The sequence below is a fragment of the Dromiciops gliroides genome, chromosome 1 (assembly GCF_019393635.1).
Source record: "Dromiciops gliroides isolate mDroGli1 chromosome 1, mDroGli1.pri, whole genome shotgun sequence".
Taxonomy (NCBI): Eukaryota; Metazoa; Chordata; class Mammalia; order Microbiotheria; family Microbiotheriidae; genus Dromiciops; species Dromiciops gliroides.
Window position 1 is genome coordinate 302,265,306 of NC_057861.1, and position 23,023 is coordinate 302,288,328.

General features: G+C 38.4%; 1 protein-coding gene across 1 annotated transcript; it reads right to left on the reverse strand.

Moving 5' to 3' along the window:
• Positions 1-3,079: 3,079 nt before the first annotated feature.
• Positions 3,080-22,196, reverse strand: LOC122734966 (leukocyte elastase inhibitor-like). Its single transcript, XM_043976171.1, has 7 exons — positions 22,063-22,196; positions 19,538-19,714; positions 9,572-9,709; positions 7,226-7,343; positions 5,453-5,595; positions 5,152-5,319; positions 3,080-3,599 (listed from the first exon to the last, which is right to left on the reverse strand). Exons 2-7 carry the CDS (start codon positions 19,703-19,705, stop codon positions 3,195-3,197), a joined length of 1,140 nt encoding a protein of 379 aa, XP_043832106.1. The 5' UTR covers positions 19,706-19,714; positions 22,063-22,196; the 3' UTR covers positions 3,080-3,194.
• Positions 22,197-23,023: the final 827 nt, after the last annotated feature.

Sequence of the window (23,023 nt, forward strand, 5' to 3'; positions counted from 1 at the left end):
TCAGCTCCTATAAGGAGACCTGGGCTCCAGTTTATCCCTACTTTGACAGTATCTTATTGTGTGGTCATGGATAAGTCCTTTAATCTCTCTACACCTTACTTGCTCATTAGAAACAGGTCAGTGATCTCCAAGAGTTCTAGATCTTCCAGCTCTAATGATCTATGATTCTATATGGGATACAGGAACAGCATCAACTATCTGTGTGTGTATACTCTGTCACACACACACACACACACACACACACACACACACACACACACACACCCTATATGGTGTGGAAATTTATTTTGATTTGGGGACCCTACCTTTGGGCTGAGATTAGAAAGCCTTAGGCCCTCAAGGTTTTTCCTATGTGAAGGGCTGGTGCCCCTCCCCCTCCACTTCAGCTGAGCCAAAAAGCCCCATGGGCTGAGATGCCAGGTCATACAGCTGGGAGGAAGGAGCCCCAGCTCCCTCCACCCTGAGGGAATCTACCCCAGAGATCCTGGCCTAGTCCAGGCAGGGCTCTGGTGTAGCCCGTCCCGAGGTCCCTGGGCGCACAGCGGGCGACACAAGCCCCTGGAGCCCTGGGTGTGGTACACACGGGAGGCTCGAGCACCCCGCCTCCCCTGCCGCAGCCTGAGGGTGGCTGGTGGATTAGCTTGGTGTGGGGGGGGGGGGGGCGCAGGAAGCCCTGATATTTGAGTGAAGAAAAGGAAGATATATAAACCGGAGGGTTAGAGAAAGGGGTGGGGGGGTGGGGTGGGGACAAGATTAAGGGAACAGAGAAGGACGCAGGAGATTAAGAGGACTGGGGAAGGAGAATAAGCTAGGAGGAAGGGAGAGGCTGGAAGGTTAAGAGGTTGGAAAGGAATGGACAGAAAGGGATGCCAGAGGACCGGGATGAATGGAACAGAGAAGGACACTGGAGCACTAGGAAAACGGAAGGAGAGGTTGGTGAGAGAGAAACACAGAGGTTCAGTGGTGGCAGTAAGGAGAGGAAAGTTAGATGCAGAGGGATCGACAAAGTGAAAGGGGCTTGGAATTAGTGAAAGGAACTGAGCAGTGAAAGTGGAACGGACCCTAAGGGAAGAGGTGGCAACAGCAGTCAGGTTGTACATTTTATTTCTCAGTATTCTTAATTTTAAATTGTATCTCATAAATAAACCCTCTGCTGTTAAAATGGAAGAGGCTTCTTATTCTTTTGCTTATCAATTTTGGGAGTGGAGCAGTGTGATAGAACTTTATAATCGGCCCACATTAAATTAATAGCAGTCAAATAGCCAGTTAGTCAAAAGTCCCCAGATTAGCCCTCCTGTCAGATTAGTCCCCCCAAATTATCCCTAGTTGGTCAAAATATTTCAACAATGGCAAAGTAGATGGAGCATGAGCTGGGATTTAAAAAGACTCATCTTTGTGAGTTTAAATTCAATCTGACACTTAGTAGCTGTGTGACCTGGACATGTCACTTAACCCTGTTTGCCTCAGTTTCCTCATCTGTAAAATGAGCTAGAGAAGGCAATGACAAACCACTCCAGTATCTTTGCCAAGAGAACCCCTAATGGCATCATAAAGAGTTGGACATGACTTAAATGATTGAATAACATATACACATGTGTGTATGTATCCCACTCCATACGCTGACCATGCCACACCCTGGTCACCTTGCTATGGTGTTTCTATCTAGCTGGTATTGTCCTTGCTGCCTTGACCTGGCTCCAAACCCACTTCTCTATCCCAATACTTCACCAGCACAGCTGGACATCATCCAGCCATTCTGCTGTAGGGGTATCATCCTCCCATTTCTACCTCATGTTCTAGAAACAGTAAACAAAACACTATTATTATTACTTCTAAAAAAAGGAAAGTGTCAACTGACCACTCTATGCTCCATTAACCAGCCCTGTGATTTAGAACATCAAAACACTAACCATACCTCTCCTTTACATTTTGCCCTCCATTAGAATGTAAGCTCCTTGAGGGTGGGGACTTTCTTTTGTATTTGTAGCCCAGAGTTTGGCCCAGTGTTTAGGCACATAGTAAGCCCTTAAGAAATACTTTTTCCGGGGGCAGCTAAGTGGCACAGTGGATAAACCATTGGCCTTGGATTCAGGAGAACCTGAGTTCAAATCCACCTCAGACACTTGATACTTACTAGCGGCGCGACACTGGGCAAGTCACTTGACCCTCATTGCCCCACAAATAAAAAAATAATAAAAGAAAAAAAATGAAAGCTATTATTTAAAAAAAAAGAAAAAGAAATACATTTTCCTTCAGTCATTCTTTCCCTTCTATAAAATGGTGATGATAATGCCTATACTCCAGACCTCATTGTTCCTTTGCCATTCAAATAAGATAATGTATGTAAATCACTTTGCAAAGATGAGCACAATATTTAAATATCAATTATTGTTGTGCAATCAGGAGAGAGATGCTGATGTTTTTATTTGGAAGATATCTCACAGATGCCATTTATATAAATGGATGATGACAAAGAGTGCATCTCTTTAGCATATCACTTCTTTCTACCTGTGCACTCTACTTGATATTCTACTGACTGGTTACATATTCTACAATATCTCCTTTCTACCCCCATACAATTTCTTAAGGTAGGGACTGTTGAGCTTTTGTTCTTGTGGCCCAAGTGCCCATAATGCCATGCACATAGCAGGCACCCAGTCAATATTTATTGAATTTAAATCTCGACTATCCCATCTAAACTGAATAATTTTGTAGCTCTGATAGTTACAGAGCAGAATTGGATTCTGAGAGCCCATTCCAGACAACAATATAACTACCTGATTCATTTCAACAAAACATTCACAGCTTTGGGACAAAAATAAATACAGAGGGGCAGCTAGGTGGTGCAGTGGATAGAGCAACGGCCCTGGATTCAGGAGGACCTGATTTCAAATCTGGCCTCAGACCCTTGACACTTACAAATGTGTGACCCTGGGCAAGTCACTTAACCCCAATTGCCTCACAAACAAACAAACAGATAGGTAGATAGATAAATGAATGAATGAATAAATAAATAAATACAGAAATTTCATGACTTTAATCAACAAATAAATTGAAGTTAGGAAAGACAATGTTAAAATGTATTTCTAAACAGTAATTTTATTAGCAAAATTCAATATAGGAAATAACCCATCATTTTAAAATTCAGATATACGAATTCGGTTTTCTTTACTCAATTTGCACTTCCAGATGTTTCATGGAGAAGTAAATCTGCCAAAGAATAAGATGTTTCCTGAGATATTGTGACGGATGAAGAACAGGAATGGATGGTCAGCAGTAAATTCTTCTTCAGGCCTCAACATGGCAAACTCTGCAATGCCTGCAGTGGCAGCTGCTGCCTCAGTGCCCTCTTCATTCACTTCCACAAAAGACTTGTGGACAATCTTGGAGATAATGAGATCTCTGTTTCCAGATATACCAGACAGATCAGCCTTACCACTAATAAACAGATCGCACAGACCCATTCGTGCTAAATCTGAGTTGAGGTAATAGGTGTTTTCCATCTTGAATTTGGGCAGACGTACATGAACATCAATGATACCCATATTATCATGATGTGTCCATTCTGTCAACTTCTCCATAGTGAGTTGCTTTTCAATCTGGAATCAGAAAAATGGAGAGAAGATAGAACTTTAACAACTGGATTGCATTTGTTGATGAGATTGGTGAATTGACAAAATATTTACAATTATTATTACTTATATGAATGGACAGGTTAGAGAAGTCACTTCATTCTTTCCCTTCCATTTCCACTCCCAGCCCCAACACTGATTCCTTTATGAGAACTACATTCATATCCAGCAGGTTGGCTGGGAATAACAGAACAAAGATGAATTTCCATTACTAATAGTCCAACTGAGGGGAACTTGGTCATGTGATCTATACACTCAACCAATATTTACTGAGCTCTTACCATGTCCAAATTCCTGTGCTTGTGGTTATAAAGCCTATATTCACAGAATCGCAGTGTTTCAAATTAGAAGGCTCATTAGAGATCACCCAGTCCAAAGGCTCATTTTAAACACAAGGAAATAGAATGCTGAAGCTTTAACAGACTTCTTGTATATATCGATTGCCTTCCCAGTAAGAAAATGTTACTTAAGAATAGCAACCATTTCATTTTTCTGGATTTTTCTCTATATCACTAGGACTTGAACACAGTCCCTGGCACAAAGTAAATGCTTAATAAATGATTGCTGATTGCTTGTTCAAGGAGACATGCTAGCAAGGAGCAAAACTGGGTTCTAGGATACCAATTCCATTGATTTTTCTTCCATAACAGGCCTCAGGCCTGATATGTGGAGGAATAAACTTAAAGGAATGGAAGAATCTTCTTCCTCTGATTGTCACTGAGTTCAATCCCATGGATTGTAAGTTTAAAAATATCATGTAATGGTTTGAACTTTGCCAGAGGAAAAAAATAACCATTATCTTCATTGGCATCATCCCACTTTGAAACATTTTTTTTTCCTTTCTTTGTTTTTCTGTTTACCTAAATTCAGAGCATATTGTAACTGTGTCTCTGTCTCTCTGTATGAAGTTCTAATAACAAAAATTTCAAAATCAATGTATAGAACTGAGCCCATGTGCTTTAGGCTCTTTCCAAAACCATAAAGCTTAAATGTGTCAACTTAAAAGTAAATCTGTAAGCACAGCTCAAGAGCCTTTGCATTATTGGACACATCTTATAGACAAGCTTCTCTTATTGGGTAGCTCTGATAGCAACTTCAAGAGAGTTATGAGGAAGAGTAAATATGTTCATAAGGCAGCTAGGTGGCATAGTAGATAGAGCACCCAGCTTGGAATCAGGAAGACTCATCTTTGTGAGGTCAAATATGGATACGTGTGACCCTGGGCAAGTCACTTAACCCTGTTTGCCTCAGTTTCCTCATCTGTTAAATGAGTTAGGAAAGAAAATGGCAAACTACTCCAGGATCTTTGTCAAGAAAATCTGAAATGGGGTCATGAAGAGTCAGACACAACTGAAAAATGACTAAACAACAACAACAACAAATACGTTCATGGAGTCTCATTGATTTTACTCAGAGTGTGAAGAAATCTGCTTTTTGCCCTACAAGCTGGAGTTTAGTGCTATGTGAAAAATCACCATGTCCAAAGAAAGATTATTGACATCCAAAGTGTCTAAGGTACCTCTTGCAGGCCAGTAGAATCATCCTCAATATCATTTGGCAGCAGAATGATCATGCTCAGGTCTTTGTCCTTGTAAGGAAGTTCTAGTACTCGGCACTTGAGAGCCTCGATGTAACCATAGCGCAGTTTCTTTTTCTGATACATCATTTTCACGGATTTTTTTTCTCTCTGAACATTCAGAAACATACAAAAAAGACAACCCAGAATAACATATGAAGAATTATTTTCAAAAAAGCACATACAAACACATTATCCTTTGTAAAAAAAAAAGGCTATATGGAGTATACTCCATCCCCCTCACCTTGTTTAATCTAAATGGTGCATCTGTAGTATTTGCTTCATCAAATTTATCTTCCCAATTTCCTTTAAAATAGATGGCATTCACCAGTACAAGTTTAGTCAGGCTGTCTACTGTACCTGAAGCCAACAGCTCTGGAATTTTACCTGAAAAGTGAGTGAGGTGATTTATTAATTCATATATAAAAGCATCAAATTTAAACTAATCAAAATTGTAATATAACCAAATTGAGGAATACTTGACTTTTGACTTTTAACATGTGTGCACCAATCCCATACAGTCATGAAGAGCACTACATTAGGAAAGCTGTGTATAGAATGCTTACACACTAACTCAGAAAATTGGCTATACAACTAAGTATGATGCATAAACCACAAAGAAAAGAAGTCAAATGCAACACAAATCCATAGCCAACAGGATAGAACAAGCAAGTCCAAGTGGCTTCTAGACATTTGTCCATTAACAATGGACCTGACACTACAGGTGACAATTATTCATTTAAATAAAATCATTCCTTGACAAAGTTCTGGTTGGGTTTTTTGTTTTGTTTTGTTTTGTTTTTTAGTGGTTTGGGGGGGCCTTGGGGGGGGGAGCTGGGGTTTTTTGTTTGTTTTTTTTGTGGGGCAGTGAGGGTTAAGTGACTTGCCCAGGGTCACACAGCTAGTAAGTGTCAAGTGTCTGAGGCCAGATTTGAACTCAGGTCCTTCTGAATCCAGGACTGGTGCTTCATCCACAGTGCCACCTGACTGCCCTGACAAAGATCTTTTAAGCCACTAGTCAATCTCCTTTTCAGTTGTATGAAATAAAATACTGAGAATCTTAAAGGCTTTTACTTTACCTCCAAAAGGCAAATTTTTTCCCTGAACAAACACAGCATGTGGCCAGGGAGTGACGGCAATTTAAAGAATTTTTATGATATATTTTAGGCATTTATTCTCCCGGTAAAATCTAGCAATTTATGGCAATGTGTTCTTTCTTTCTGGAGTCTACAATCCTATTGAGGGCACCAGGAAAGCAATATTATAAATCAATGCAGACTCAGAAAAAGTCAATGCATACACTCTACTTAGACTCAAGAAGACCCAAAATATTCATATTGATGAGTTACAAAAAAAAATGTTAACTTAAGTGTTTTGAAATCATTTGAAGCCACACTATCTAGAATGTTCTCAAAAACTTGATTCTTATAACTCAACATCTAATCCTGGTTTTGATCCTAAAGATTATCTATTGTGAAGGAAAATATCATTCAATCAATCTCATCAAATGATCTGGTCTGATTACAGCAAAAGAGATTATGATTAAATTTATTACCTTTCATCTTTGACCCTAAAATAGGATCCTAATATCACAAATGAGAGCTCAAAGGGACTTTACAAAATATTGAATCCCGTTCTCTTATTTTATAGATGAATAAAACAGAGGCTTAAAAATGATAGAAAAAAAAAGTTGTGATGTGACCTACTAGTGTCTGAGGCAAGATTCTAATCCAATTCTTAACTCCAAATCTAGTTCCATCATTGGAAATTAATAAGATAAACAGGCACATTGCAGATGTCTTGGACATGCAAATAACTCCTCCCAAGGAGGCTGAGAAAGTCTTGTCTTCTTCTGTTTGATAGGCATCAGTTGAAGAACAAAGATGGAAGACTTACGATAAGGAAAAATAATAAAATGGTAACAGGAAAGAAAGAATACCTGTATTTATACTACTGAATTGTATATACAGAGTATACAAATAGGTTTTGTTCCATTTTCTACCCAGAGCACTCTTACCTTCTGTTTGCTCTTTGACCCACTGGTTAATCTTCTGCCTTGCATCTTCTGAAGCATGCTGAAAGTCGACAGTAGCCAACTCAGCACCATACAATTTCTGGGTAGAATTCAAGAATTCCTAGAAAAGAGAAAGATTAAATACAGGAATTAGAACAATTATAGAAAATCTCCCACAGTATGAGGAAGTGGCAGAGAACTCTATTCCCATAGGTCAATAATATTCTAAAACAGGTAACTGATGTGCTTGTCTCTGGTGCTCCATACAATTCATCAAAAACAAACAAACAAACCAGGAACTCTTCTTAAAGGATTTATCATTATCAGCTTTTCACAATGAAAATTATGGAGAGTGTTTACATTCAATTAATCTGCCCCAAGGAACACTGACAATGGCTTTGGCAAAATATCAAAATATCTTAGTAGCTATCATTCTATCTTTGAAATCTGTGAATTTAACTCTCACTAAAAGGATGGATTTCAATTGATCTCCATATGTTGATCTTAATATATTTTTATTGTATAACATTTATCTGAAGCTCTTCAAAGAAATTCTCCCATTTATTAAAGTATGAAAAAATAATATTCCTTATTGAGCTGATTCACCAGTATTAAACAATACAGTAATTAAATAATAATCCTGTAAACTATCTTATGATATTTCAGAACAAGGATCATGTCATTAATCCATACATACTACCATATATGCATATGTGTCTGTGTACGGTCTCCCAAAAGTCTGAGTGCAATTTAAAACAGTATAATATACTATAACTTGCAAAGTATAAAAGCTACAATTTTACCTAAAAAAGATGAAAAGTTTAATTATTTAACATTGAAAATATTTTTCTTATTAAATTCAACATAACCACTAACTTGCTCTATGAATCAATCTAGTTAATTTTTTTTAACTTTGCAAACAAAGCAAAACCAAGAAACACTTTCATCAGCTGCTACTCTGTAACTGAAAGGACTGCATTTGGAACCTAGCCTTGAGACCATAAAAAGGATAAAATTTTGATGCACACACAACATTTTTGACCCTAAGTCTAATGGAGATTGTTTCAGGATAACTGTCACTCTCTCATATCAGTCAAGATTGATAAAGGCAGTTCTCTTGCTTGAACATGTTGGTTGACCTGATCTGTCAGACATGGCACACATAATAACAAGGTACACTGTCTTGTTAAAATTTAAAAATGTATTATTCAAAATTCACAAAGCTTAAATGTGTAAAAGAAATTTAAACAGTTAAAGTTTCATATTATATATATTATATATATGTATGTACACACAATGAAATGATTATTAATAACCAATGATTTGGGGAGATCCAGAAGACCCCCTTTTTCTAAAGTGTTCATTTCAAAAGTTTGTAATGATTAGAATGACGCCACCTACTGGAGACTTGCTGTGGAGAGCTCCACCATGAGGAAAATGCCTCAGAGGCATTGTGGCTTTTCCTTGGCGTCAGGAAATGACGTTTGCTGATGGGTGCTGTCTATCAAGTCTACCAGCCAATCAACTGGAGGAGCCTCCTATGGTCTGGGAGGAGACAGGAAGGAGGAAAGGGAGCCTGCGCAGAGAGCGCTAGCCTTTTGGCTTCCGGACTTGATGGTGGTGGCGGCAGAGGACTTCACAGGAAATTTGAGGAAAGATAGGAATGCCAGGCAATCTTTTTCTTTCTATTTTCCAATAAACCCTTAAAAACCTAAACTCGTTTTATCAGTGATTTTTAGTCAGTTTCCCCCAAACTGGGGGAACACATTAGAATCCACATTTAGAATCTTAAATTACACAAGTTCAACCTCTGACTGGATAAATTTTCTTAAAAATCTTGTTCAGATCCCACCAAGGTGGGGAAGCCCATTGTGTTCTACTGAGATTTGGGTAGAGATAAAGTCTTTAAATAAATTGTTCCAATTTAGAAGTAAATGACATAATCAAAGCTCATTAGAATAGGTCCAGGAAGACCCCTCTTCCAAGGAGCTATAAGCCATGAGCCACCATGAAGGTCTTTGGCATTTGAGAGTTCCACTGACCTCTTTTATGTATAGCATGCTTGCTATATTAATAAAATGAATAAAATACGCAGAAATTATGTTTCCAGAACTTTTTAAATGTCACACATACACACATGCTCACATTCAAACTCCTTTGTCCCCTCAATATCTGCAAACATAATGTTTTGCATGTAATAAGTTCTAGATAAATTTTTCTTGGTTGGATGGTAACACTAATCCATTTGGTTGTAGGATCTTTTAAGTTTTCTAATGGACATCTAGATCAGAAAATGCTGGAAGGAAATTGGAAGTTTTCTCTTCATATATGCCCGCCAAATATACTTACTGAAAGGAAATTGTATGTGTTCTCTCCAAATAATCGGTTTGCAAGCCTCAGGATGTAAGAAGTTCCACGTTTGTTAATACTAGTGTTTAAGCTCTGAAATCTTGAATGAATTTCATCAACTTCATCGAAATGAAAGGTCTGAATTGTTTAGAAAAAAATTAAAGGAATTAAAAAATATACTTCATGAATAGGAAAGCTATTTCTGCTTCCACCAACTTAATTTACTCTATTTTTTATCATTGTGAAACTCCATTTTATGCATTTTTACTCGAAATCAATCTTAAAAATATGAAAAACGATAGTGGAAAAAGTACATTGATCATGGCAGCTAGGTGGCACAGTGGATAAAGCACTGGCCCTGGATTCAGAAGGACCTGAGTTCAAATCTGTCCTCAGACACTTAACACTCATTAGCTATGTGACCCTAGGCAAGTTACTTAACCCTCATTGCCCTGCAAAAACAAACAAACAAACAAAAGGACATTGATAGAAAACTGAATAATTATAACACAAGACAATGTTTTTCCAAATTTCCATAAATTTCCACAAATGCGTGCAAATTTTATTTTAAAACCACTCCTTTTTCTTGTCTTTTTTTTTTCAGGATGATATAATTAAATGAATAAAACCAGAATTCTTTACTACTTGTATGCTAACAACTTTTACTTCCCCAGACATGTGGTTAAATATCAGACTTCTTATCAACTTGTAGAGACATACATATATAGATACAGTATTATATGCAATTATTTTTACTGAGAGATTATATAATCAGGTCTAATATAAAGATGTGCCCGGGGAATTGGGTTTGTTAAGGCCCCACTGACTAACAATGAGATATGGGGGTTCAAAGCAGATATGAAAAATATGGTGATTGTTGTAGATGAGATAGTCCAGAAAAGAATAGAATCAGAAACTCGCTAGAAAATGGGAAGAGTGAGGGCCTCAAGAAAAAGAAGCATAAGAAATTACAAGGAAACCAAGGGAGACAAAGAGGAACAGCAACTTGATACCATTCAAGAGGGAGTGCTCTGAACCATAGAAGAAAAGAAAGATAGCTTTCCCCCAAGGCTACAGATTTCACTGATGGTATTTTTGGTAGATACAGGAGCCTTTAGATCATTCTTAATTTGCCCTCCCTGTGGAGCTAGATTATCACAAGGACAATTGAGAGTCCACAGGGTTAAGGGTGAGGGGTTTTGAGGTTCCTATCTTTGAGGAGATGAAAGTGAAAGCTGGGGAAAAGGAATATATAGTCAGAATGTTGCTGATCTCTGAGGCAGGAAGTAATTTGTATGGTCGAGACCTTAACAATTGGAATTAAATGTAGAGGTCCATGAATCAAAAATTTCCATTAAAATGGCTGTATTGACAAAAGAAGAAGAGAGGGAAATTGATCATGTAGTCTGGATTGGAGAAGGGATGAAGAGGTTACAGGAGTGTAAATTACTCAGAATTTGAATTAAGCCCCTGGAATGTGGATTCCCAGGGGGCAGCTAGGTGGCGCAGTGGATAAAGCACCAGCCCTGGATTCAGGAGTACCTGAGTTCAAATCTGGCCTCAGACACTTGACACTTACTAGCTGTGTGACCCTGGGCAAGTCACTTAACCCCCATTGCCCCGCAAAAAAAAAAAAAAAAAAAAAGAAAGGAATGTGGATTCCCTGCTATGCCTTAGGTAAGCATTGAGCTGCTGACCACAAGAGAAGAAGGAGTGAGTATGATTGATTAATTTCAAGTTTGTTTAAAGAGTTCTTAGGAAACACCTGAATTTTGTAATAGGCAGATTAATGAAGAGAATCCCTTGGGTCTATCCTTAAAAATAAATAGGGCTTTTAGTGAAATATTGGCTAAACTGCCACTTTGCCAGTTTCAGATGGTTTAAGTATGTTGAGAAGGTATGAGGAAGTTTGTTTTTGTTTTAAGTAAGAAGGAGGAATGAATGGTTAGGAAGCTGTTTGCTGGCCTACATGGTCTGAAGTGCCATGATTAATAATTAATGTTTTGATCAAGTATTTATGATTGGTAAAAGAAAAGTGTGTCCTGTTTGCATTGACAGTGTGAACAGAAATATGAGAGTAAATAGTTGGGAATTTTTGAGAAAGAAAGAAAGCAGAAGGAAAGAAAAGAAAGCAGGAGGAAAGAAAAGAAAGAAAGAAAGAAAGAAAGGAAAACCCCCCTTCCCCTTTATCACTTGGCAGTTTTCTGCAGTGGGGAAGGAGAGAGCCAACTGATAAACATCTAGTGCCTAAGCTTTTGATCTGTCTTAAAATCTTTTTGTAGTGGAGAAGCTTAAAACCAGGAATTATTTGTAATGCGTAAAAGTTTCAAGGGAATTTTTTTTTCTCTAATCATTGAACCACAATGCCTAAGCACAGTTTTTGGTTTTGGAATACAGGATAGCCATCAAACTATTTGCTGGGGCTAGAGATGTCTCAGGGTAAAAGGTTGAGGCATATCCAATTTAGCAGAGCCTTCTTTGAGATCTGTTGCATTGCAAATGGTCAGGAAATATGCTTTTGATGTGCACAAAGATTGTTTTAAAATGATTAGAATTGACTAAAAATAATAAAGTAAATTGGCCTATTGGAACTCCTTTAACCAGCCTAAATTAGGTTTAAGAAAGGAAACTTTAAAAAGAAATTATGTATGTCTGTCTGTGCCTGGAATCTAGAAGGAAAAGCTTTGTTTAATTGTTTGATAAAGCTACGCCCAAGCCAAGCTAGGTTACAGAAGTGGGGGAGGGGCAAGGGAAACCTTGCTGCTCTGACATTGTCTTGCAGACTGATTGGAGGATTGAATGTGTCATTAAAATATTCACTTAAACCAGCAAAAGAAGTTTGTGTTATTAGGGAATCAAGAAGGGTAATTGGGGGCAGCTAGGTGGCGCAGTGGATTAAGCACCGGCCCTGGATTCAGGAGGACCTGAGTTCAAATCCAGCCTCAGACACCTGACACTTAACTAGCTGTGTGACCCTGGGCAAGTCACTTAACCCTCATTGCCCTGCAAAAACAAAAAAAACAAACAAAAAAAGAAGGGTAATTGAATTTTATTGGGCTATTTATTTAAGAAACTTTGGGAATCATACAAACTAATACTAAAATGAAATTATCAATAAGGTTCTATATGATATCATTCAGAAAACAAATTCAGGTTTAATTGAATTAATTCTGATTCAATTCTAAGTGAAATATATACTGTGATGTTCTATTTGTATAGTTTTAAGCTGGTTACTTCAAGGTGATTTGTAATATGTAAAGGAAAAGTGATCAACAGTTTAATAGTTTCTTGTATTGGAGATATGGTCAGATTTGGATTCTCTAAATTCCTTTGGGTTATGAATTTAATTGACTGATAATGGTTCTCTGTGAAGTGGGCTTAGTAAGAATATTCTCAGCTGTATATGAAGGCTTTGAGATCTAATCATATCCTCAGTAAAATACAGTGATTTGCTTTTTAAGAGTTAGAAGCTTGATGGAATCTCTTTGTGAAATGCAATTTGGTGTTAGGGAGGATGGGACTTGAAATCCTTAGAGTAGTTGCTTATCTTGAAAAGAAATCTAGAGATAAAGACCTGGTCTGGCTAAATTGTATGGTGATCTGGGATACTGTAATTTGAAACAGCAACAATAACTACAAAAACAACCACAAAAGATAATTCGAGAATTTTAAAAGGGACCTAGTAAAAATGTGTTATTATAATAAGAATAAGTTAATTGAATATTTCCTTTTTGGTTTAGAAGAAGCTGAAATTCCTCCCCACTGCTAACACTTTGGATGAGAGAGAAGGAGAGCAGGGATAAAGTTAACTTTCCTCAACTTAATCTTGGGAAATTCCAATCTTAAAGGTTCCCCTCTAACTTTGAGGATTGAATAAAAGAGATATATTTAGCATTTGAAAGTATTTTATGGCATGAGGGGTTGGTGAATATTCCTTTTCACATAAGGTTAAATTTTAAGCTGCTTCTTAAAAAGGGAAGAAGAAGATATTTTTCAGGACATAATGTGTAACATATGTAAATTTAGAAGGTTTTCTATCTTATTTGTAAGCTAATTTGTTGCAATGGCACATTTGATATTGATAGCAATCATGTCCAAACCTACTGTGATTGGTGAAATTTTCTTAATTGGTGGAAAAAGCTTTTCTGGAATCCTGAATATTTGAATATCTGAGTTTGATTCTTAAGGTATATCTCTATTGTAAGAGTAGACAAAGTGGAAATTTGTTATTGCAATATTGAATTAATTGGTTATCAAATTAATACTAGGACACCTAAATAACTAGTAAGTTATGAGAAAGATCTTGCTGTTTTGATCTGAATTTATTGGTGCTAAGCAAAAGTTAAATTGATGCCTGAACTTGTCATGTATGACATGTTAGTGAACAATAGTAACTTATGAGCTATCTTATATCACCTTAATGGGGAATCTGAGTTTACTCATGTTGTTAATTAATTGGAATTAGAACATGTGTATAAACGCATGCAAACTAGTTATCACTTTAAAGATGTTCCCATTGTTTAGGGGAATTCTGAGGGCAGTATCTTATGTTTAATACCTAAACCTGTTTCACTATGTACTATTGTGTGGAACATTTTCTAGTTTGTTCCCAGTATGCAATTTGGGATTGTTTGCGCTCATTTCAACCATTGCTTGTTATTGAGCATCTCAAGGCAGATTCATTTGTGTAGTGCTAACTTAGGGATGAAAAACCTATTTAAGTACAAGTATAGATAATATTTGCTGTCTAGGATATGTGATCCTTGAGAAGTAAATTCACTTTTAGTACTGGTTATTGGGACTTGCTATTTAAGACATTATGGGACTATTAATCATTATTGCTCTGAGTCTGACTCCAGTTATGACTATCAAGGAATGGTGAGCCATATGATCCATGGTGCCAGCAACCCTGTGGGGTTTTTATGCACTGCAGGTGGAGTTCTCTTGGGAAAGGCTGGGAAACTGACTATTTGGCAAAAGTTGAGGTAGTTGTCTCCTGACTTGGTTTCCCCAAATATTACATATGGAACGTAAACTCTCCCACCTGGCTGATGTTAAGTCTGGCATACTGCATTGGCCGTCTACAGAACTTCTACTGGGAGTTGAGAAGCACCTTTCCCTCAGAGCTTTGTTCTTTTTCTTTTATGGCAAGTTCATATAATCATGTCACTTGATCAGCATGAACACAATATTGTGTCTTTATCTCTAGGTTAATACTGTAATGTCTGGGTGAGATGCAGATGTAAGATTCAAGATATTTTACTTAGAAATTCTAGTCCCTTTCAGAATCTAAACAACTAGAATGTATAAGCATTTAGCCTTGTCATCTGTCTGTTGTTAGTTATGCACTTTAAAACTGAACCAGAAACATCTCAAGTCTGTTTCTAGAAAAGTAGAGAGGGGGTAACTAATAGAATGTTTTATTATACCTATGGAAAGGTCAACTATAAGTTTATGGTGTAATGTACAAATAACATCTGTCTGTAGAGCATGTCCTGTAATACAAACATGGTTTATCATTATTAATTATTCATAATTATTAATAATATTTGACATGCACTGTTTTGAAATTAATGGGTTAAGTGTCATCCCAAGACTTTTATTAGATTTGAAGTTAACTTGGTAACTTTTATGTAAGTTCATTTGTGGTAATCTTCTTACAAAGGTATTTTGTAACCTAAGTTTTATGTGAGGATTAGATCTTAAACAATTGAGTGAAAACTTTTGGAGAAATAAAGTGAAATGGACATATATGTAATTTGGAAAGATTTAAGGGTTCTGCCTTCTGTGGCATTTTGAAACATTTAGGTTATATGGCTTGCATGTATCAAGGTAGTGGTAACCCTTTGATCTGTTAATAATGTCTGTCAGATACAGAACTAGAAAAAGCTTTGAACAGCATGGGGCATTCATGACACCTCTCACTGGATGAAGAAAATTTGTGAACAGCTTTTTACTCCTGATGCAGGATCCTGTGGTTCCTGGATTCTCTCTCTTGGTTTGCCCCTTTTCCCTATAGTAATACTGGTTCTTGTCCTTTTAAATTTTTGGCCTTTGTCTCTTTAACCTCTTGATACTTTGTTTTATCCAGGCTCAAGGCTTTCAACTTTATGGTAGAAATTCCAGCCTAAATACTTCTTCACCATCTGGACCAGGCCCACAAGGACTTCTTCTGTAACTGCTTTGAGCTGAATTTGGGTGTAGAGCTGGTAGTGGAAGGAGCAGAAGAGATCTTCGCCCTCTTTTCCCTTAGCTATTGGAAGAAGGGGTGGGGAAATGTAGTGGTAGCCTGGTGGGCCTGAGTCCAGTTGGGGATGCTCAGACTTGGAAGGGGTCAGTTAGAGATTACTCTTTCCTTGGAAAAAGTTGGGAAACAGTTGTATTTGCTATTTAAATCTGTTTTCTAAGAGGCTCTAATAGGAACATCTGAGATCTAAGATGAAGTTGCTAAGTGAATGGACACTGGGAGCACATCACTGAAATTACAAAGAGACTTTAGCCATGTTTATTGTTATAATCTTTGTAGGTATTGACATCAGTTCCTTGTGTTATAACTGAGGGTTGTTTCCAGAAATATGATGAGGATAGAATATTTCAAGGAACAAAACCAGTCTTGAGAAGACACTATTGGATTTGTGACCCAAAACTGCTAACACATGTCTTCTCAAGAACTGAACAAGTATATGGTATCCTGGGATAATTAGGCCCCAATTTTTCTCCTGAAAGATACCTATGGGACAGGATTAGGTATTCAGTGTATGAAGCAGTTAAAGATTATAGCCACAGAAATTAGGAAGGTAGCTCATGTACCTGTTCAGAAATGGAATTCTTGGTTTAAGGGTGGATGGTTTTCATGGCTAAATGGAAGCTGGTGGAATCAACTGGAGTTCTTTCTCCTATGTGCCCTGGCAACTCTATTAGTCATACACTGCCTAATTCCCTGCCTTATTATTATAATTATTAGAATGGTGGAAGGAATGCAGGTAGTAACCCTACCAAAAAGAGTCGAAGAAGGGTATCAAACAATGATCTGTCAATGAGGGATTAAACAAAATCTAGATCAGGAGATGAAAGAAATGGTGGATCAGATTTACTTAGCAAGGGAGGAGAGCAATGGGTGAGAAGAAACACAAATGAAGAAATGAAAAGAGAAGGGATTAATAGAAATGCTGTGTCTGCCTCAGTTGGCAGGATAAACTATTCAAGTCCTGGGGGCTTCTTCCACTTCTCCAATATTCCTTCCTTTTTACTGCTGAGTCAACAGAGGTTTATAAATTATACTAGAGAATCTGTGAGAGGCATATCACAACTGGATTCTACCAGCCATATGGCTTGGGAAAACAGAATGGCACTATTACCCAAGCATTAAAAGGTCTTGCTGCCCTATCTGAGGAATTGGCTCTAAAGGATGCAAATACTTGGACAAGTTGGTTAGATACTTTGTTTTCTGATTCCTGGTCTAGGATAATCTCTATGGTAATAGGAATTTTGGGAGTTCTCCCTATACTTCCCTCTTTAGTCCCCTGCTTTATAGGTTTGATACAATGTACAGTTCAAGAGATGCAGCTGACAGTGACCCAGCAGCTCACTGAGAAAAGAGAAAAGACCCTGATTCTAAAACTTCAGAAAGGAGAGATGAGTAAGGATCTGGACTTAGATTGGCAAGCTGAAATCCTGTGCAATCCTTGGAAGAAGTATCAAGACGGTGGCTCAAGTCCAGCCCAGCGTTATGCTCTCTGAGCAGAAAAAAAAGGGGGGGGGGGCGGATTTGGTGGAGTATGGCGGACTTGAGCCAGCTCGGACTCGGAGAATTATTATCAGATTATTCTGTCTGTGTCAAAATGCTAAATCATTTATCTTGCTTCACTAGACTTAGTGCCTCCCTTTAGATGTTCCTCATCTCTTGCCCACGTTCTGAAAGCCCCACCCCCAGTCTGGTATCATAAGGTATTCTGTCTTGTCCCCCTTGTTTTATGACCTTGTTTTATGACCCTGCAGGAGAACTGTCCCTCGTTATCAAAGACACCCTGATGCTACCTCTCACCTCTTAGGTCAAATCGTAAATAAATCTGTCTACCATCTCTCCCCTTCTCCCCCTCTGCCACCTCCTTACAAGGGTGGAGTGGTTTCACCCTTTGCCCTCCCCTTCCCCCAGCTCTCAGAGCTGAGCATGCATCCTACCATGATCACGAGCTGGACACGCATTCTGGGTGAGACAGGATTGGATGTTAGATTGTGAGCTCACCTTGTGCATGAGGGGACCCCCGCCCCAAACTTCTATAAAAACCCAACTCATGAGGTCATTAGCATGCTCCTCATCCCTTGTATGAGGTCACTCATTCCCATGAGAATGAAAAAAATCTGTCTCTGCTTGACTTGGTGGTCTCCTTGGATTATTTGGGTAAATTGAGGCAAATGGTCACAAACAACAATTACAGAGCTAGTATATGTGAAATACAGTTTGAATCCAGGTTTTCTGGACTCTAAGGACAGCCCTTTTGCCACTGTGCCAAATGCTCCCCTTTAAAATATAAAGGATAGGTTAGGGGCAGCTAGGTAGCACATTAGATAGAGCACCAGCCCTGTATTCAGGAAGACCTGAGTTCAAATCTGCTCTTGACCCTGTGCAAGTCACTTTACCTTCATTGCCATGCAAAAAAAAAGTGTGTATAGATATAGATGCTATATATATGGTATCATAACCTCAAAAAAGTAAAAATCTTTTATAACATGTGAGGAGAAAATAAATTAATTTTTAAATTATTAGGTCTAAAAAGGGCAGGATGATTTTGAATAAGTAAAATCTCTGCCTCATAAACTTCTGTCCAAGCTGAGCTAATGAATATATTTAGGCTATTTGCAAGAATACAAAAAAACCTCAAATCATTAATGGTTTTCTTGCCAGCAAGCTAAGAGTTTCATTTTTTCTTTCTATTTAAATAATCTATTGACTTTCCTAAGTCTTGATAAAGATGGAGCTCACATGTAGTTGTATTTTTCTCATAAAAGAAGACAAAAACAATAAAATGATCTCGTTTATGACTTAAGTATGTTGTATTATAAAAGATGCTTCTGCTTTGGTGGTGGTGGTATTAGTATTAGTAGCAGTAGCAATGGCAGTAGCAGTAATGAATACTTACAAATTTATATAGTGCTTTACAGTTACACAGACTTTTATATGCATTAATTTGAACCACAGAACAATGCTGAGGTAAGTAATATAAATATTAATATGCCATTTTATATAGAAGTAAACTGAACCTCATATTGGTTAGGTGACTTTCCCAAAGTCTTGCAGCTAACAAGGACTTGGACCTGGATTTTCTAACAACTCCAAGTTCAATGATCTTTCCACTGGAAAAGAGTAAAATCAATGATAAGTATGAGAACATCACCACCTCATAGGTCAGGAGAAATCTCACAAAGTCACTAGTTCATTTCCAGTGACTACAGTCAGAACTATACTCTAATCATCCCAAGAAACACAGTTAGCTACCATTTTAAAGAAAATTTTCCATCATCTTCCTCTTGGTGGAATGTTTCCATTTCTTGTAATAGTGGTGGCCTGAAAGTCCTTTCTATTGTCTAACCTAAACCATGAAGTTTGATCATTTGTGTGTATGTGTGTGTACATGCCTGCCAGAGCCTACTATGTAAGATGTCTACTGTAACAGTGTATGTTACATTGCCATTTCATCACCTGCAAAGCCCATGGAAACTTATCCCATGTCAATACATTTCTGCTAGTGGGATAAGTTTGTCAAATATAAATTAACATTTCAAAGAGGTTGCTTTTTCAATAAATTTGACTTACTAATTAAGTTACATGTAATAGAATATAATTTAACTTTTAACAACTCACTGAAAATTGAAAAATTAGTATTAGGTAGTACATACAGCACTGTACTCTCTCTCTCTCTTTTTTTTTTTTTGTATGCATATTAATAAGAAATACTTTTTCCTGACCTTAGACAGCTGTGCTGCAGTATTACCCCTGGCTCCCACAAGTACCATGGCCAGAGCTGTTGAAATGCTAAATGGAGAAATGAAGATGTTTTCTTTTGGTTGGGTTTCAACCAACTCCTTGAAGAGCTCAACAGCAAAACGGGTATTCGCCACACTCAGCTGTTCCATGGTTTAAGACTACAACAAAAAATAACATCCAGTAACATGTCTTAGGAGCATACAAACCAACCTGATGTCACCATTTTCCCCAATTTCTCAGCCTGTTCTGACTGGACTGTAGAACCACAAAATCACACCTAAAGCAAGGGAGGGAATTAAACCCTTTTATTTAAAAAAAAATAATTAAACCCTTTTAGGAGTTTCTGCATTCTTCCTAATATATAAAATGTACTTTCTTGGAAAAAGCTAGGAAGCCTAACCCAAGACTAACGTTCAGTAGAAACCCAATGTCAGGCTCTACTTTACTAAAGATGTGACAATATTCTTTTCTCTAACTGGATTAGTTGTACACAGGTAGATAGATCTGTAGTACCTCTACCATAAGTTCTGTCAATGAAATGTCACATGTACTGTAGTTATCTAAGTCAAACTTCCTATGAGACTGCAAGATCCATGAGCTTAGGGGCCATGCTTTGGCCCTTCAATTAAACAGGCATTTATAAAGTGCTTACTATTTTCAGAGCATTTTGCTATGTGCTGGGGATACAGAGGGATAGGAAAGGGGCTAAACCAGTGATTTCAGTAGTATAAGGGGAAAAAAGTATCCAGGAAACCCTCTCTACCAAAACAAATGTACCTTCTGTCTACAGCCCTGGGGGCAGGAGAAGGGAAGAGGAGGGAAGAGGAGAATTGTAAGTAGTACTACCACTACTGATATCAAACTCTTAGTGCTAAGCAATATTTGAGATTTACCTTTGCAAATTTGCACTTTAAAGATAATATCTTGTATATAGATATATAGATATAACCTATATCAGATTGCCTGCTGTCTAGGGGAGGGGGGAGGGAGGGAAGGGAGGGAGAAAAATCTGAAATTGTAAAGCTTGTATAAACGAAAGTTGAGAACTATCTTTACATGTAACGGAAAAATTAAATACCTTATATATATAAAAAAAGATAATATCTCCTTTGATCTGGAAGGTAAGTTGCTAAGATTACCCCCTTTTTCCAGATGAGAAAATTGAGGCAAATAAGGACTCATTTGAACTCAGACCTCCCATGTCCCAGAGTCAGTATACATCAGAGGAAAAGCAAAATCAAGACATCCACATATTTGGAGTTCTCTCAGTGCCTCTTCTCACACAGTAGCTGGTCTGTAAATGTTTCCTGAATTGTCATTGCACCTGGAGCACCTCAGGATCCACACAGGTTTTTTTTTGTTTTGTTTTTTTTTAATGTACTTTTATCAGTTAACAAAAACCTATCGTTTCTTCCTCCTTCACCCAACTGAAAAACCCTTGTGATATTCTTGGTCAAACAAAACAAATTCCCTCATTGGCCAAGCCCTACCTCCGCCGCCCAAAAAAGTATGGTACCAATTTCTGAGCACTAACATTTGGGAGCAAAGTACTTTAGGGTTCTACACCTACAGGTATTGCATTTGCCCCAACTTTGCAAAAAAAACAAAAAAGAACAAGTGGATTCGAAAACCAGGAAGAACTGATCCCAATTGTTTCCAGGATAAAGCTATAAAAAGGGAGGGCAGAAAAGAACTCATAGTCCGACACACCAGTTTGAGGTCTCAGGGCTCTTCCAGACTGATTCCCCTCGCTCCTCCCCACCCCAGACATAGGTCAGGATCCCAAACATAAGAGACTAAAACCCTCTGATCTGTAACTCAATTTCCTCCTTGGAGAAAAGAGCGGTTTCTGAGGTTTCCTCCATTGCCCTTCTCTCCCAGCTAGGAGAGTGAACCGCTTGAGGCTTAGAGGGGTTGCTAAGGTTCTGGAGTTTTATTTCCTCCTCTTGGGTCATGGAAAACCACACCCTAGCCCAGCTTCCTGCCTGTAAGAGGATCTCGGCATCCTCCTGGGCTGTGGGCCCAAGGTAGGAGGGACCACGGCCCCGCCTAGAGGATCCCGTAATTGGGTTGCGGGCTTGGGGCTCTGCACGCGGGGAGAGGGTGTGTGTGTGTGTGGGGGGGGGGATTCTTGCTTCTTGCTTCCTTACCAATCGCTGCCTCCTCAGCCCAGCTCTCCGCTCGTTCTGTGAGCTGGATCGTGAGATTGATTCTTTATGGGGAAGTCCTTTCCTGAACTGTGGGAGCGGTCCCTGAACTGGGCAGTTCTTCCCAGAAGGTGGGAACCCTGGCGGCCTTCCCGAAGCGAGCGGTTTTCCCTCCCTTGCACCTGCCAAATCAAGTCAGAAGTCCAGCTTGGAGGAAGTCTAAAGGTTCCAGTAGTGAGGAGGGGTTCAAAGAACTAAGCGCTGCAGATTTTTGGACGCGCGCTCGCGCACTCACACACACACAAACACACACACTCCCCTTTTTCCTATTGAAGTAGCTCCAGGAGGGGTGCTCTTACCGGGTCAGGATCTGGACAGAGGAAACTGGACAGGACCTTCACCTTTCAGGCAAGAAGACAAGGAAGCTTCTGAGACTAAGCCAGCCCAGCTGTGGTCTGTGCCTTCTATAGCCAGGAAGGCTTAACCAGAAGGGGTGGGTCCAGAGATGCTAGCGCCTGGCATGTGGAAATAACCTGGTGAAGAAATGGGGTGTGTTCTCCCTTTTGCGGGTAGGAAAAAGTCAGTGAGGTATGATAGAGCAGCTTTTCTCCTTTTCCTCCCCTTTTAATTTTTATCCTTGCCTTAAAAAAATTCTTTCCCATAGTCAGCATTTTAGTAGTCACCTAGATCAATCAAGCAATTGAACCACTTGCTAAATAAATTAATAAATATACTGTAAGCGATTATGCTGAAGTGACTATAAATGGAACACCACAATATATTCAATTAAAAGAAATTACTTATTTTATATTGAGTTTTCTTTGGAGAGACATCAGTCCAGCTTGGTTGGACTTGTTTTCCTGAAGAGTCAAGGATTGCTCTGCTACTTGCCAAGATTTTCTAGTTCAACCATCCCCACCCCAGTGACTGAATCACTTCTGGGCTGTTAATAGACTTCTTTCTGGACAGAGCGTGTGATCTGATCATTGTAGAAATTAACCCAATCAATACAGATCCTCTGCAACATACAGTTTTAGAGAATTGTCTGGGGCTTCTTACCCAGGGTCATACAGCTAGTATTAATATAAATGAAGAGTTGGATGTGATTCTTCCTGATTTTACTGCTACCTCATCTAACCATCAAGACAGTCTTTTCATGAAGAGTCTTTTAAAGCAGTTAAACTATCCAAACTATAGCTACCAGATAAATAGAATGACAGCAGAAGGAGGCCTGGATTTGGAATCAGAGGACCTGGGATTGGATTCTTTGACTTTTCCTATTTATGTGACCTTGGGTAAATTAATTCTCTTCTAGGACTT

Bases quoted from the DNA above. Each gene is read 5' to 3' on its own strand.
- LOC122734966 (XM_043976171.1), bottom strand. From the start codon at position 19,705: ATGGAACAGCTGAGTGTGGCGAATACCCGTTTTGCTGTTGAGCTCTTC. The intron at 9,710-19,537 runs GTCAGGAAAAAG...TAAACAATTCAG, and splicing joins CTGCAGCACAGCTGTCTAAG to ACCTTTCATTTCGATGAAGT. The intron at 7,344-9,571 runs GTAAGTATATTT...TCTCTTTTCTAG, and splicing joins ACACATACAATTTCCTTTCA to GAATTCTTGAATTCTACCCA.